The sequence below is a fragment of the Charadrius vociferus genome, unplaced genomic scaffold (assembly GCF_000708025.1).
Source record: "Charadrius vociferus isolate BGI_N301 unplaced genomic scaffold, ASM70802v2 scaffold15, whole genome shotgun sequence".
Classification (NCBI taxonomy): Eukaryota; Metazoa; Chordata; class Aves; order Charadriiformes; family Charadriidae; genus Charadrius; species Charadrius vociferus.
The window spans coordinates 7,779,935-7,797,188 of NW_009650064.1; the positions used below are offsets into that span (position 1 = coordinate 7,779,935).

The window sequence follows — 17,254 nt, forward strand, 5'->3', positions numbered from 1 at the left end:
CATGGTGACCAGAAGCAGTCTCTACACTTCACCCTAGCCATAGAGAGGTCCTGATTCTCTTTCTTTCAAAAAACCAATTATTTTTTACTATATAGTTTGATCAAGTTTGTTTAGCATAATGTCTTGAGCAGATTGATAGTAGTTGTGTTGAACTTAAATGTTTTCAAATACTGCTTTTCTTCACTTTGAGTTTGTGTCCAAACGTTGCTTGATGCCATTTTAAACCCAAGAGTCCATTGCTAAATTATGAGGTATGGAATTCACAGTTTTCTGTAATAACTTCTAAAACATTAAGAAACTGAGTAGATCAATGTTTAATAAATACATTAAAAGTTGTTCACAACTCTTCTGTGCACAGAAAACATGTTCGATCAATTTACGATAAATAATACCTGTAACTGCAAATCTCCATGTTTATGGTTAAAGAGCAAGAATGAATATTTCTTTGCGAGAGGGAAAACAAGTGAAATAAATCAAGGGTTTTGCTAGCCAGTTCAAAATTTAGTTGTCTCCAGGAGCGTCCATGTATTAAATAGGTCTCTCCCATTTGTGATAGCAGATAAGGGAAGCAAATGTGTTGTTTTTCCTTGATTTCTGACCTGCAAAGCGGGGACTTTGCATTTCTACCTCACAGGAATGCTGAGATGTGATGATACATCTTCCAAGTATGTGTCACTATTAAAATCTTAGGTCTGATAATATTTTATTTGTAAATATATGTAAACTTCTCCAATCATTTTCTGCCACGTGTGGCAGTTTAGATGGATGGATGTCTTGACTTTGATTCTGTGTAAACTTTAAAATAATAACGATCAAATTAAAACAAGTGAAAAACCCTGCTCACAAAAGCAGTATCTCTCACTGGTACCTGGTAGCCCTGGACAAAAATGTGACAGATAATAACCAAAGGTATTTCTTTGGTACTTTCACAAAAGAGCTGTGTTCTGTGGAAGTCTGAAAAGACTTCATGTTCCACAGTCGGCTGTCCTCCCATCCTTAGATGAATAAGTGATAGCAATTGCTGGTTTGTTTTGTTTTGGTGGGTTTTTTTTGTTTTGTTTTTTTTTTTCTATTGGAGTTCTTTGTCTTATCTCTAGTTACTAAAGGTTATGAAATTTAATCCAATACTTGAAAATCCCCGTGCAACAAATCGTTGTGCACTAGGCATGGAACTCGAGAGGTCAGGGCACATCACCGTATGGCACAAATAAGTAGGTAAGAAATGACTGGACTATCTTTGTATTGATACATGCGTACGCTGCAAAGAAAGGAAGATGCTTCCCAGGATGTGTAACTGTCTGCTCCGATGGGAAGGACATACAGTTCCACCTGGGTCCCACATCTAGCAAGAAGTGTGACTAATATGACCCCAGCAGATGAGCAAAATGCGCCACCTGGGGATCAATGAGCATTTTCAATTCTCTGTGTCCGAGTCCTGGTACTCTCCAGCCCATGACCCAAGTCCCATTGGGACCCTGAGAGGAAGGTTAGAAATACTTCTGGTACACCTGGCTAGGAGAAGGATTGTAGCCCTATGAGTGACTAACTGAAGCTCTGGAACATGAGATTTTGTTGTAATCTTTATCATAATGTATTAACTGCAAGTGTGCTGGGAAAGCTGAGGGCAATCCTGTTCTCCCCAAGCCTGTTGAAGGATGGTGATTGAGGCAACTGGTAGAGCCGTAGATCCTATGGTTTCAAACAATTTCTAAGTACTAACTGCAGTTTGAATGGGAAAGAAATATTGAAGAAGGTTTGTCACTTCTTGAAAACTGCTGCTCCTTAGGAACTCAAGTTTTCATAGAATCATAGAATTGCTGAGGTTGGAAGGGACCTTTAAGATCATCAAGTCCAACCATCAACCTCCCCTGACAAAACCACTTCTCAACCATGTTCCTAAGTACCACATCTACCCTTTTTTTAAACACCTCCAGGGATGGCAAAGCCAGCCCCTCCCTGGGCAGCCTATTCCAATGTTTAATAACCCTTTCAGTGAAAAAAAATCTCCTAATATCTAATCTAACCCTCGTCTGACATAACTTGAACCCATTTCCTCTCGTCCTATCACTTTTGACCAGGGAGAAGAGGTCAGCCCCCACCTCTCTACAACCTCCTTTCAGGTAGTTGTAGAGGGTGATAAGGTCTCCCCTCAGCCTCCTCTTCTCCAGGCTGAACAACCCCAGTTCCCTCAGTCGTTCCTCATAGGGCTTGTCCTCACCAGCTTTGTTGCCCTCCTCTGGACACGCTCCAACACCTCAATGTCCTTCTTGTAGTGAGGGGCCCAAAACTGAACACAGTACTAGAGGTGGGGCCTCACCAGTGCTGAGTACAGGGGGACGATCCCTTCCCTCGTCCTGCTCACCAAACTATTCCTGATACAGGCCAGGATGCTGTTGGCCTTCTTGGCCACCTGGGCACACTGCCGGCTCATATTCAGCCTGCATTCATTTTGGATGGTAAGAAAGGAAACGAAGTCAGCCAGAGCAGTGCTTTTTCCACTTTTAAAGACGTGGAGCTCAGACCTAGTTTGTCACAGTGTTTGCAGTTTTATTTACCATTTTCATAAGTAAACTCCTATCCTTCTGTACGTACGTACCACAGCCATGACCTGACCCTGTGAAGAAGCTGCCTGCTTTCTGGCAGCTAACCATAACAAACCTAGTTGAGGATGCTTGCCAACCGGTTCATCCCAGAGCAGGCTCGCCTTTTGATTTCTGATTTTTTCCTGCTTTGTCTCTGTTGAAACTGCCTGCAAGTCACCCCCTTAACGTGCGCGATGCTCTTGCAGGCCAATCTGCCCCTGCTGCAGCGGGAGCTGCTGCACTGTGCCAGGCTAGCCAAGCAGAACCCAGCCCAGTACCTCGCCCAGCACGAACAGCTGCTTCTGGATGCCAGCACCACCTCACCTGTTGACTCCTCAGAGCTGCTTCTCGATGTGAACGAAAACGGGAAGAGGCGAACTCCAGACAGGTGAGCACCGCCGCACCTTCCGCAGCCCGCTGGGAAGAGCTCCACTAGCAAGGGGGGAGCGTGTGGGTGAGAGCCTGGGGGGAACTGGGATGGTGGTCCTTGGGTGCAGGTCCTGCCCTCATTACAGCTGTGCAGTGGCCAAATGGCCTCTGTGTGTGTGTGTGTGTGTGTGTGTGTATGCGCGTGTGTGTAATGTATATATTCGTACATCGGCTCAGGCAGCCTGGGGACACACCATGGTCATATCTACACAGAAATAAAACCGACCAGCCAGTACCGTACTAATTTTTTGGTGCATAGTGCTTTTGTACGGCATAAAGTGATGAGCAGCAGATCACTCCAGCTCCATATTCAAGTCCTTGGTCTTTGAGGTTTTTTTGGATTAAACAGTAAATGTGGGGAAAGTGGGTAGGCACTCGTATTGGGAAGGACAAGGCAAGCTCCACAGGGCAGTCAGGGCTTAGACTCCTTCTGCTGTGCTGTGTTTTCATATCCATATATCCAAAATGCGTAAGGATATTTCTTCCAAACAGGAGAAATGTTCACTGAAATCTGTTTTATTGTTAGGCTGAGAAAGAGTCTGTGCCAAAACAGGGTGAGTGAGTGCGTGTGTGCAAATTACCATAGTTTTAGAGATATGGAACATTTTTCTCCTTTTTTTATTCGAATAAAGTTCTTTGTTTAGTGTTACAGTTAAATGACTCTTGTGGTTATTTATTTTTAACTGTCTTCCTGTGATAGTGTTAGAAATTCAGCTAGCATATAAATATTACCTTCTTGAGGCCCAAATGTTGGATTTTTCTTAGTTTTGTTTGCCATGGATTTTATAGTGTGGAGAACTTTTATAATAGTGTTCTGCCAAATGCTTCTACCTGCATGCACAAGGCATGGCGAGTGTTCTGGGTGTCTTTTAAATGAAAAAGGTGAAGATTTGCAAAGTCAAGAAGGTTTACAAGTTTGTACAGGTGACATTTTTTTGTAGGGACAGGCCACGATAGCACAAAGCCTATGGAGAAAATGAAGTCTGAAAGTTCGTGATGGTGGTAGACAAAAATTCAACACCAAATATTTCAGTTTGTATGAAAGTGAGATGTTCATGATGTAGATGCAAGACCTTGAAAATGTCTGCATAGGAAAACTTTAGGCTACTGATAGCCAGAAGTGAACAGTCAAACGTAAAGTAACATAGCCATTAGGTAGACAAAAATGTGAAAGTATTTGAAATTGACTTGCTTTAGATTGTGTTTCAGGGAAATCCCTATGGACCAGCAAGAAAATAAAGGTAACAGCAGAGAAGCCCTTTTCTGTGTATCCTCTTTTCACCATTTTTTTCCTGACAACTACACCAAACTGAAACAGCCATCGGTGTTAACACAAACCTGCTAACTGCATGCATGAAAGATGATTAATTTTCAGATATTTTCCATGTAGTCACTTACTCTGTGCAAAGAGATAACATTTCCAAAGCTGAAATTTAGCTCCCTGGGGCAGTTCTGCTGCATATCCTCAGTGTTTGCAGAGTGGTGTACCAAAATGTCTGTAAAAAAGGGTTCTTAAAATCTTGTGCATCTTGTGAATAACTTAAGTATCAGCATGTTGTAGCCCAATGTTGATAGCAGACATGGTATTTTTCCTACAAGTAGATAGACACACATTGAATTGTAAGCCCATGAGGTCTTGCTTGGCAGAGAATACAGAGAAGAGGGATGTGCCTTCTCCTGACAGCCCTCGCTCACTTTTTTCCCTACTAATAGAGAGTGGTGTTTCTCCCTTCTCCCATAGGGTCACAAAGGAAAAACGGGTAATATTTCCTTTGTTTTCGTACCTTAGTGTTCTGGAATAATACTTCCTCTCTTTCAGACCCAGTTTGACAGTGCTGAATTTCAGTTATTTTGTTGGAGGTGCAGTCCCACCTATGGTAGCTTCAGTCATGGGAGGGAGGGGATGGCTGGTGTGGGTAAAGCCTGGTACAAGAACTTAGTAATGAAAGATTCTGTATTGGTCTTATAGCAAAGAGGAGAAAACCATAAGGGGACTGCAGATCGGAAAAAAGAAGAATATTGGATTTTTAAAGTCAGCCTTCATCTTTTAATTAAAACTAAGGCTAGACCTAGAGGGATTTAAGTCTGGTTTATGGATTTTTTTTTTGTCAGTGTTTCTTTTTAGTTAAAACATAGGTGCTCTTGAAACTCAGAAGTCTCTGCTCAGGAGCCAGTGCCTTTGCCTTCACAACTGAAGTCTCTTTTAGGCTTCATCCAGCTTGGGGATTCTTCAGTTCTTCTCCATGTAGTAATGCAGCTTTTGGGGCGAGGGGTAGACAGTTTAACTTCCAGTGCTGTGGGTAAGATGCTGCGTTTGAATTCCCAGGGTCCAGGGAGGGGCTGTAATGCAGAGTGTCCCACTGGCCTGCCACACTCCGAGGGGCCAAAGCTGTCGACCGGCAGCCTGTGTCAATCGCTGCTTGAAATTAGGCTCCTTAGTTCTGGGGAAGTGGCGGTTCAGAAAAACCCATCCTTTCTTCTTTGACCCTGTGATTCTTTGCTGTCATGAAAGACCTGGGAAGACTGCCCAGCTCAGCCATTGGATGGTGCCTTGAGCTTAAAAATTTAATTGTTTTTTTCAGTATCCAACCACCCCGTCACTGGTCAGTCACACCTATTTCTCCATTTACTATGGTTAAAGCTATATAGAAAAAAATAAACTCATACGATAGTTTTGGCTGAACCAAGTTCAGTGGAGTTGTCTCATGGACTCAAGAACCATTTGTACTACAGATTTAGTAAAAAGAATAAGATCCTGTTGGAAAGATTCTTAAATTTATGGATTGGGAGTTCGCATACCTTTTAATTTGGATAATGTAAGTAAATCAACCACAAAAAACTGTCCTCAGAGGCAGAGCATGCCTAGGCTGAGTGAGTATTGAAACCAAATACTTGTCTGGCTTTATACTCATTACACTATTAATTATTTTAATTGTTTACAGAGGAGCATGAGGAAACATATGGAAATTAATACACGTTTTGTGTAGATACCTAAGCAGTTTTCAAATGTACTAACAGAAATACAGCAGAAGATAAGAGGCATCCTTTAAGAGGAGGGCTGTGACTCTGTTGCTAGAATATGGAAAAAAATGGCTAAAAGGCAACATCTTTCTAGGGGAACTAAATGCAGTTGGAATAATTTTGTTTGGAGGTATGTCTCACTAAATTAAATTGTGGTCTCTTTTCCACTTCCCAAGGGATATGAGAGATATAGATACACACACACATGCACATTGTGTATAATGTGTATGTAATACATACATGTATCTCATATGGGGGTGTGTGTGTATATGATACGTACACATATGTATTAGAAATATATATACACACATTCTTCCATATTTACATTTTTCTTTTGGGCATGGGTAACTGCATACCGTTGATTCCAACAGAGGTGAAATCAACAAGGAATTAGGCAAAGGAAGTGGAATGCGTGTGGCACATAACCGTATCCACCTTGTGATTTTTTGTTAAAAAAAAATCCACGTACAGTAATTTTTTCTGCTTATAAGTTCAGAACCTTTTTTTGCATATGCATTTTCTAATTCCAGTTATTTATCTGCATATCCAAATCTACTGTATGTGAGGTTTTATAGAGCAATCTGACAGCAGAGCTTCGTGTTTTACTGAATGTTTTCTTGGTGCATATGGTCTGACACGGATGAGCAGCCACGGTGAGATTTTGGAGTCTATTAAACTAGCTCATTAAAAAGATCAATCTGTTTCTGTAATAACACTGGGAACCATCAGTCACTGCAAGAGAGAAAAACTGACACCTGAGGAGACAACACATTTTGGTAATTTGTTCATGACATGTCATGAACAAAGTATTCACTATGTTTTGTTTACGACTTTTGGAGTTTACATTCTACTGTAGTAAAAGCAAAGGAACTTGGACCAATGTGAGTTTTTATTTTGGTAAATGAATGCTTAGTTATAATTAACATGATTTTAAATACACTAAGTACAAAAGACTTTTTGTTAATTAGTCATCCTTTGAGCTTGCTGGGAAGGGTTGTATGGCACATGAGCATGCCATGCAGCGACTATATTTATGACAGCTGCCTACAAAGTGGATATAGGTCATTTTTAAGAAAAAAAATCTGTTGGGATATCTCTACAAAACAAAAGTGGCCATGATTGTTTTGTGACTTTAGATAGTACTGCTGGCTTGCTGTACCCTGGCACCCCTGGCGATGAATTCATGTTGAAGGTAACTGGAAACAGGGACCAGCTTTGATAATTCTATTAGGCAAATCTTTCTATTTTAAGAAGTTCCTACACATCTCAATAAGGTGAAGGATGCTCACAGCTCTTATAGTGATGCCTCTTACAAGCCACGAATAATTATGAGGAATCTTAAACAAATTTTCTTAATATGACCTGTTAGCAAGGGAATATTAATCTTTTCTGCAACGCAGTATTATAAACAAAATAAGTATTTTATTCAACAAAACATTATCACATCTTTGGTCATCAAGACTTTATTGGTGGAAGTCCAATTTAAATCAAAACATCTTGACCAAATAACAGATGAACAGCTTTGCCTCCTTCTCGCAAGCTGACCTCAGTGTTCTTTGAAATTGGTGTAATACTCTTGATTGGGTGAAACTTAATTTTCCAGCCAAGGCAGTTTTGCATGGTCAGATTTCCTACCCAGGAAATTATCCATAAATTGCAATAATTTAAAACTGAAATGGTGACTTACAAACAACATAAAGTGTGTTAAATGGGTACAGAATAATGACTAGGATCTATTCTGGTATCTTTAATCTGAGTATATCATGGCACCAAGTAAAATGACTCCCTGCATGTTTATAGCTGAAGGACCTCATCTTTATCGTACTGCCAATTTTCCAAATGACAGTGCCGATTTATGTGCACATCAAGGGAGATGTGACCAACAAGAGCAAGAAAAAGAAAAATAAGAAAAATGTGTCAGTTAAGCTTCCTACAATGCACATTTAATGCTATTTCCTGTCTACAGCTTGTTGTTGCTTTGCAAAATTGGATGAATCGGATAAAAATCGGATTAAACCAGATGAAAATTGTGGGGGGTTTGGATTTGGAACTAGTACTCATACGGGTCTGCCAGTTACTGTGAAACAAGAGTGATTCCTCAGGCACCTGGGGAAATGATGTTGTCCCAAGGGGGTGAGACCCGAAATAATGAGTAGGACTGAGATCAGAAGCAGAATAGTAGTTTGAGTTCAGGGCATTTGAATTATGTCCTCTTCAGTACTCAACTGTCTGTGTTTTATCGCTCTATTCAGATACAGTAAATTTGCCAGCGATTCCTGTTCTGATGAGACTTTAAAAATTACTACCTTTTTATGTACTTTATATGGTCAAAAACAGTAAATGAGTTAATATACAGCCTCATTCTGGTATTCTGCTAAGTTGTTAATTTGGCCAGCGCAGAAAATATAACAACAAATTGTAGAATTAAGATTTCAACACACAGAAAACACCCAACGGCCATTATCCAGTATAATAGGAAAAATAGGAATTTCATTTCAGTAAATGTGTTTTCAATGGTAATGGTAATTTCTATGTTAGTTAAACTCAGGGTCCTAGACAAAAATGGATATGTTGGTGTGTTGTCCAAGATAATGCAGTTCATTCCAGTTAAGTTAGTTAAGTATAAAGCATTCCTTAAGAAAACACAGATGTACCTGTACAGTAAGGTGCAAATATGGATATTTATATGAGAATATATGATTTTAACATCTAATTACAGTTCAGAGAGGGAAAACTGGATTCCTACTTGTCCCAGTTTTCTGGTTTGCTTCTCCTACACTGAATGATCAAAAAAAGTCAGTGTAGTTATTTAATTACTTACTGTTTCTGATTCCCCCCCCATCTTTGTTAGAGATCTTTCTAACTGTACCACTAAAGAACTTTGGCAAATGAATAGCTTGGCTCGTACATACAGGAAATTCCATATTTTGCTTGCATATTATTTTTACAATTGAAAGACCTGGACATAGTGTGTGAGTAGATGTGTGCAAAGGAAACACACACCAGCAACTAAATACAAAACTTGTCTTGGAGAGCTGTGAAAAACATCATTACCCATTGGGAGTTGTTGCAAGCAGTTCCATCATGCCAAAAGCCATTAAAAATACATGATGGTCTTCAGGTTTTCCTGATTAGGAGTTTTCAAAGCCATACTGCCTTTACTTTGGAACAAGGTACATACTCTACTTCAACTAAGTATATCTTTTATATCTCTGCCCAAAATTAGAACAGCTGCCCTGCTGTATTGGTGAAAGATTCTCCCCTCTTTGCCAAGTTAAGGTATAATGAAATAGATATACCTGCAGCCTCTCTGGCATTGGTGATTGTGGTGAGGTCCCTGGAAAATCTCTTTACTCCTTCTGAAAACGGTGGAACCTGTCTTTTCATTTCCTGCTGGTAATTACAAGATCTTACTTTGATCCTCTGTCCCTGTGGATATTGGCAAAGATTTGGTTTCATCCTTCCTTTAATTGACATTAAAGGAGAACCTATAGAAGGGCAACATTTAATACATTGAGTGTTTCTCCAGAGACAGTCCCTGGAGGTTGCTTGGTTTGTGGGGGAGGGTTTGTTGAAGGGCAGTTGGTTTTAACAGCAGGCAAAAAAGAAAATTAAATCAAATTTACCTTCCTGTCAAAGTGACAAAAAATTGTGTTATTATTAGGAAGAGGTATTATGGCATCCATAAATCACAGAGGAGAAAGTTCTCTTTAAAAAAGGCTGGAATGTATCAGCTGTTTAATGAAGGTTTTTGGAGGGAGAGATGTAACCTCAACAATGTGCAATATTTATATCTAATAATCTTTCTGTTCAAAGCTAGTATTTTGTAGGTTTTGTTTATTCCAGTGGTAACAACTCCCCCCCGCCCCAGTTCAGTGAAACGAATCTTCCCTAAAAGGAGTTGAAGTAACTCTAGCCTTTCTTTTTTATTTTAATGGAAAGATAATTCAGTATGAATTCCAAGTTCTCAGGTAGAGAGAGTCTCTACCGAAGTAGAGACTTCTTTGTAAATAGCTGATTATGAATTGAATTGAGTATCTATAAAGTAAAAATTGAATTGAGTATCTATAAAGTAAAAATCTGCCCTTCTCCCTGATAACTCCTCAAAGTTGCCTGAGCATAAAACCCCTGTCTAAGAGTAGTGGGAGTGGGAAATCTTACATGTTGAAAACTTGAATCTAACCACGTCTTCCTGCAAAATTAATGACAGGTACAGCACCTTTGACTAAAATAGCCCAGATGGTACAAAAATCCCTGAAAGAAGCATTTCTCATCATCCTGAGTAATTCTTGCCCAAAGTCTTAGTGTGATCTCAAAGATCTCACTGATCTTGATGGGAACTCATCCTCATATAACTGACCTTGAGCACAATAACATGTACTGCCTTAATACTATATATGCTATCCTGTTGAAAAAACCACACATTCCTTTAACTGCAAATTTCCCCTAATCACTATATACTATAGCACTACTGAAAGTAGGAATTTCTCAGCCTCTAGCTTCATGTGTCTGTTGATTGTTTCAGCTCTGCAATTACGTGTGTATCCATCCCGCCAGCGGGTGATATCAGTGACTGCTGCTCGCTCTCCAGCCTGGCTCTTCAAGCCGCTCCGTCAGAAGGCTCACCCTGCTCGTATTTCTCAAGTTACAGGGATAGTTAGACAAGGAGAATGTGTCCTTTGTATATTCTGAATGAGCAGTGTTATGAAATGTTCTGCAACGCCACACACTTGGAGCAAAGTGAAAGAACAAGCTTTAGTTCCTGAAGCTGCACGTGTAGGTGGGGGTGCGTGTTCCTCAACAGCTCTGCTCACTAAGGGAATTAAAATTCCTTTGCTTTGTTTTTCAGAACCAAAGAAAATGGCTTTGACAGAGAGCCTTTGCACTCAGAGCATCCAAGCAAGCGGCCCTGCACTATTAGCCCAGGCCAGCGGTACAGTCCAAATAATGGCTTATCTTATCAGCCCAATGGTCTGCCTCATCCCACCCCACCTCCACCTCAGCATTATCGTTTGGATGATATGGCCATTGCCCACCACTACAGGGACTCATACAGACACCCCAATCACAGGGACCTCAGGGACAGAAACAGACCTATGGGTAAGGCATGTTGATCTTCTGCATTGTTTTTTTAGGTTTCTCTTCTCCTTGTAATTACATTCTGTATTGTGAACAAGGGTGGGTTTTTTGCTGTTTAAATCTACCTGCCATTCCAATGTCGCCTTTGTAGCTGTTTGTCCATCTAATGGCCTTATTCTAATGGCCTTATTTCAGATGTATGTTTGTAAAAGTGGATTGAATCGTGTCTTTGCTACACTACAGCATGTCAGAAGGAGGAGGAACTCGTGCTTTTACAGCTGCGTAGATGACATGGACACTCAGGTGTCTGGCAGGCAAGGATAGGTAGAGCCTTTTATTTTTCTTCTAATGCCACATTTGTGATGATAACAGTGTTCAACGCTTGGTTTCAGCTTAGACTAGGGGAAAGTTATTAGCCTCTGGAGAAGTGTTTCATGTGTGGCACCTCAGGAGCGCGCTGCTGCGTGGGGATGTCTGCAGAGGATGCGAACAGCAGAAGCACCAACTACATCCCGCACAGGGCTGCCCTTGCAGCACATTTCAGTGTAATGGAATGTGTGATGCTCCTGGATTTGCCTGGCTTGCTTCTGTCACATCTGCACTTGCTATTCTTCTTTGTTTTAAACAAATGTCCAATAAAAGAGGAGCATTCACAAATATTCAGCATCTGTATAGAGGAGGCTAAACAAGGAGCAAGTGTCGGTTCCTCTTGAGTGTTGATAATAAATACTGGTTTGGTTGTATCATGTTGTCAGCTGCTCTGATATATGTGCTACATTTTAAACACATGTTGTTTAAACATCTGTGAAGGGATGAACCCTTAATGATGCTCTGTTGACATGGTAGTAATTACTGCATTTAGTGAAATAACATTGAGTTTATACTAATATTTTTTCAACTCTTTGAAGTACAGCTAGTATTCGATACATTGAGTTACCAAATAATTGTCTTGCAGACTTCTTCAAGTAGTGCAAATGAAAAATTATATATGGTATTATATTATATGTGTTTTTATATATATATGTGACAATTGTGTAAAGTCAGAAAGGGTGGTGTCCATTTTTGAGAGGTCATCTTGCAACCTACAGAACTTGCAGAACTGAAGACATTAAATGTTAGTAAAACAGTAGCATCTTGTGTGGGGAGAGGTGCTAAACAGAACTTAAAGCAAAGTTTTTAAGCATCCATTTATTTTTGTGGACCAGGTAATGTACGATTTGTCTGTTAGACTCTTACCACCCCAGACTCCCAACATTGTAAACATGATTTGCTTTTTTTTGGCAGGGTTGCATGGCACACGTCAAGAAGAAATGATTGATCACAGGCTAACAGACAGAGAATGGGCAGAAGAATGGAAACACCTTGATCATGTAAGGGCTGAATGTACTCATGTATAATTGTCTGAAATGAGCCCTTCTAAGATAGGAATTTAAAATGTTTCTTTTCAAACAAATCTGAATCCAAGGACAAATTTTGCAAGCCTTGGTGATTAAATCAGAGGGCTTGATGTTCCCCATTAGGTAGCTCATATCAGGCCTTGCTGTTAAGCGCCAACTGCAGTATCCTCATTATTAAAGGCTGCCAAAAGGGGAATGGACTCTGCTCTATAAACCCTGCATCTGGGACACATTGGATTTGTTCTTTGAATTTATTAGCTCTTACAACACTTGTAGGCATCAGTTCTGGACCAGGTCTCCTGACCTCTGTGGAGCCATGATACTGGTGGTGGTACTACAGTCTGTTCAGTCTTTTCCTCCTTGTCTTGGCCCTTTCCCCCAGAAATCCGTATCTGTACCATTTAGGATCACCAGTTAAACAGGAAGGGACTGTCATTCTTAAGACTAGAATTTTTCAGCAGTATCTAAGATAACAGGAAGAGACTCCTTCATTATTAAATCCCAGGCACTCAGCACATTAATGTTTTCTTTTTTTTTTTTGTTGGTTTATGAATAAAATGCTTTTTTTTTTGTTCCTCTGTTCCATCCACCACTGTGAATAGCTGTTAAACTGTATAATGGACATGGTGGAAAAAACTAGGCGATCTCTCACTGTACTACGGCGATGTCAAGAAGCAGACCGTGAGGAGCTTAATTACTGGATACGGCGGTACAGTGATGCGGAAGATTTAAAAAAAGGCGGTAACAGCAGCAGTAGTCATTCCAGACAGCAGAGTCCAGTGAATCCAGATCCAGTTACACTAGGTACAGTATCCCCATTAAAAATTGTTTACCGGTCCTCTTTCAGCTCAGCTAAGTGCTAGATTAGAAGTTCGTATTTGTTCTTCTGATTCTTCTTCTGTGATGGTGGTGAAATATTCCTCTCTGCTGACTGCTGAATTAACTATAACTTGTGCCCTAATAGTCATGTTTCCAAGTGGAATGGCTTGGGTTTTTGGGTGATGCTTGGTAATTTGCTTTCCATTCAGCAATGTCTGAGAGCGGTGGGGAGGGAGGACAGACTGTCACATAGGGATGGCAGAGCAGTACGATGTGCCCTGACTCTGTCCCTTCCTTCTCCCTTCCTTGCCTGCTTTATTAAGGAAATCTGTAGGTGCTTCTGGATTGTTAGCACTGTGAAACCAGGGGCTTTCACCTTCTCCAATCAAATTACTTAACTTGTAAGTTGTCTTTCTAAGAAAATGAAGGGAGATATAAAGATATGGGCACTTCTTAGCTGTACTTGGTTTCTGTATAAGAAAGAAACAACATCTGGGATGCTCACAGTCATGCACGCATGATGTGTGCACTGCTGCAGCTCATTCAGCTGTGTCTGAGCTAGTTTTGGGTACTGCTCACTGTGTAGTTACATGGAGCTGCTCAGAAGTCAGCTCAAGGTGCTTCACTTATGAGGAGCAGACCAAGCAGTTGGACATTCACGCTCTGCAGACCTTCACAGTCACACTCACACGACGCCTCACACAACTACTCCAAGATGACTGTGCTGTGTAGAAACAAGCTTTTATTTTGTATGCTTTCTGTAACATACTGCTTCTACCCCCATCCCCTCACTTTTATGGCAGGTGTGGTAAAGAAACACATCTTGGTGATGCCTTTTTATTGTTCTCCGGTCTTTTGAAGAGAACAGCAAACTGTGATTGCTTGAATAATATTTATCTTTAAAAAAATAACTTGTCCATATTGAATGCTGTCTACATAAAACCATCATAAACTGTGGTCATTAGTAGAATTGAATGGGTGCATTATTTTGCAACTGTATTTTATTTAAAGCTGTGTTTTGCTTTTGCCCTTAAGAATAACTTATAAAACCTACAACTTATTTAATTGCAAATAGAAAAACAGAATGACAAATCTAACGCTCTCTCCATCTTCCTCTTGGTAAATCTCTAGAGTTCTTACTGTAATATTTAGTGCCTCTTGATGACAAACATACCTTTTTTCTTGTTTGTGTCAAATGATCTGAGCCAATAGCTCTATAAATTAGCTTCAGTCGGTGAAAGGAATTGTTATGGAAATGCTGTTCCCAACTTCACTAATAAGTCTATTCCCTAGAGGAGCCCTTCTCAGAAAGAAGCATTCAGGTAATGGCTTGTACGAATAGAGTTAAATGTAATGTAAAGAAAGACTCATAAATATGGCATCTGAAATGTCGATCACATCTGCAGCTTCGGGAAGAACACTTGTGAGGAAGCCCCTAGATCAAAAGAAGTGTCACCCTTCTCTAGTAAAGCTATGGTGCAAAAAGACCCGGGCCATGGTGCTTGTAAGTATAGTTAGTCGGTAAAAAAATAGAAAGGAAACTGGGTTTTAATAATTTCCCCAAAGAAACTGGAACTCAAGACATTCATCAAAACTTTATAGATACTAGCACAATCCAAGAAAAACACCCATAACCACAACAACAGCAACAAAAGATAAAATGGAGATCAAACGTACAATTAGATTCCTATATTATCATTTTGTTTGTGCATTTCTCAAGATTAATTCTGGGAAACAGTAAAGTCTGTTTGCTTAAAAAGACGTTATATGGCAACAGCCTTCGGCATTGGACACACCAGTCACCTGTGCGGTACTATGGGTACAAATGAACTGGTTGGAATGAGTCCATTTCAATTTCAACATGTCCATTTTGGTTATTTGGCTTTAAAAAGTACTTCCCAAGACTCATGGACATGAAACTTGCATCACTTCAGTGATGTAGCATCCATGTCAGTCATAAATATTGATAAGAAATGTTTTTATGTCTTGATATATAAGGCACGAAATACTGACTTTGGAGTCTATGGAAAGGTAATCCTTATATTTCCTCAAATCTGGTAGTAACCTAGTTAACAAAATGGAAACTCCTAACATTGAGAGGTATAATAAAATTGAAGCAGTGTCTGTGAGCCTTGAGATGCTGTTCTGCGTAGGGCTTTTTATTTTAGTTTTGAAATGAGGAGAAAGATGTTGAAAAATTCCTTCAATATTTTAATTAAAGTGCTGCAACATGTAAATATTGTTTTTTGCTGCAGGGATTCTAAATGTCAGTGATTCCCCTTTGTATTTTTTTTAAGGAGGTAATCTACCCTTTAAATCCATCTTGTCATCTCCACTAGCAAGAGGAAAAAATAAGGGGACCATATGGCTACATTGTCTGTGCCTTTGTTTCTTTTTCTTTACGATTAAAATATCATCACTGAAGTGATAAGTTCTCACTATAAACATTATGCCACGGTCTTCATAGATAGCTCTTGCTGAAGATCTCTGAGCTGAAATTTAGCATAGATAGTTTGAGTCCAAAAGAAATTGAAGAAAATTCTGGTCATCATTTTGAACAAGCAGACAGTATTTTTCTATCAAGGATTTTTGTGCTTCTTTTAATTTGACATCCCTGTAAATCATGTTGAGCTTGACAGTTCACAGTATCTGATCGATAGTTTTCTGTTGATATTTTTAATTAAGAAATCAAATGAAATATTTGATAATTCATTTTAATGCAGTGTAATCCAATACACGCATTAGCCAGCTACAACAGGTTACAAGCTCTCATTATTCTCTGAGAGTGTGTTGAGGGTAAGATGGGTCCATTCTTTTCAGTCTGAATAATACATGTTTATGAAAGTCTAAAAATGACTTAGACTTTATATATATTCACTTGATGAACTGTGATGGTCTGTGAAGTGAATAATACATCATCTGACTCCTCCATTTCTGCTGAAGAATTTCAGTAGTACATACTGCGGCAGGACTGCAACTTTCATCCTAATAGTGAATAATTACACATATCAGACATTGTATACTGAACTACACGCAGTCGGATAAATTAAAGATGAGGGTTCTTCAACATCGTGGGTTATAAACAAGATCTATAACCTTCCTGAGTGCAGCTGTGGCTCTAGATAAGTGGTGTAGGCACACATCAGAAGGTCTGCAGCAATGTTGATATTTTCTGCCTGTTGAATTTATCTGAATGGAAATCTTACAAAATAGAGTTTGAAATCTCCAACTGAAGAGTGCCAATACCTGCAAGATTTGCCTCAGGACGCCAGGATTCTCAGAACTGTATGAATTTGTCAAAAACACATCGGTTAGCCATTTCTTAATACATTTTTAAATGTTAACCCTTTCAGAGCTACTTTATATTTTATCAAAGGTTGTTCACCCTCATACTTTCAGTGTTAGCCAGGGCATTCCTGCCAATAAATGTCTGTTCACGCTGTGATTATAAAATCTTTCCTTTGCCATTTGCAGGTAATCAGCGTTGCTGTGATATGCATGATATTCTCAACATGAGCTAACGGGAATGCTGGGAATACCACAGTAACATTTAGAACTTGTAATTTTAGAATGTAAGGCCTCCGTAATGCTGGTTACTGATGATATTAAGTATTGCTCTTAATCCACTCGCTGCACCGGAGGTTTGGGCTGGATTGTGGCGTACTGAACTGCACGCTGTTAGATAGGGCTACAGCTGCAGAAACATCGCGCGTTTGTATTCTCAGTGTTTGGTTCTGACTTGATCATGGTTGAGGATGATTCAGTAATACAGTACCTGTGTAGTTTTCTTTTGCTTATTCTTTTTAACTCAGAGCACAACTATATTTTTAATGCAATTTCACATGTGTTCAAGGAGTGTTGTAATAGCCACAAAAATGTATTAGAGGGCAAAGATGTACGTAAAAACACTTGAAACCCAAATCCCCC

General features: G+C 39.7%; 1 protein-coding gene across 2 annotated transcripts in view; it reads left to right on the forward strand.

The window, feature by feature from the left end:
• RUNX1T1 (runt-related transcription factor 1; translocated to, 1 (cyclin D-related)) overlaps positions 1–17,254 on the forward strand; it is a 92,844-nt gene that overhangs the window by 54,512 nt on the left and 21,078 nt on the right. For both annotated transcript variants that reach the window (XM_009891854.1, XM_009891855.1), the window contains exons 5-8: positions 2,789–2,970; positions 10,882–11,132; positions 12,396–12,481; positions 13,111–13,312. In XM_009891854.1, coding sequence (XP_009890156.1) covers positions 2,789–2,970; positions 10,882–11,132; positions 12,396–12,481; positions 13,111–13,312 — 721 coding nt within the window. The remainder of the gene's footprint in view (positions 1–2,788; positions 2,971–10,881; positions 11,133–12,395; positions 12,482–13,110; positions 13,313–17,254) is intronic.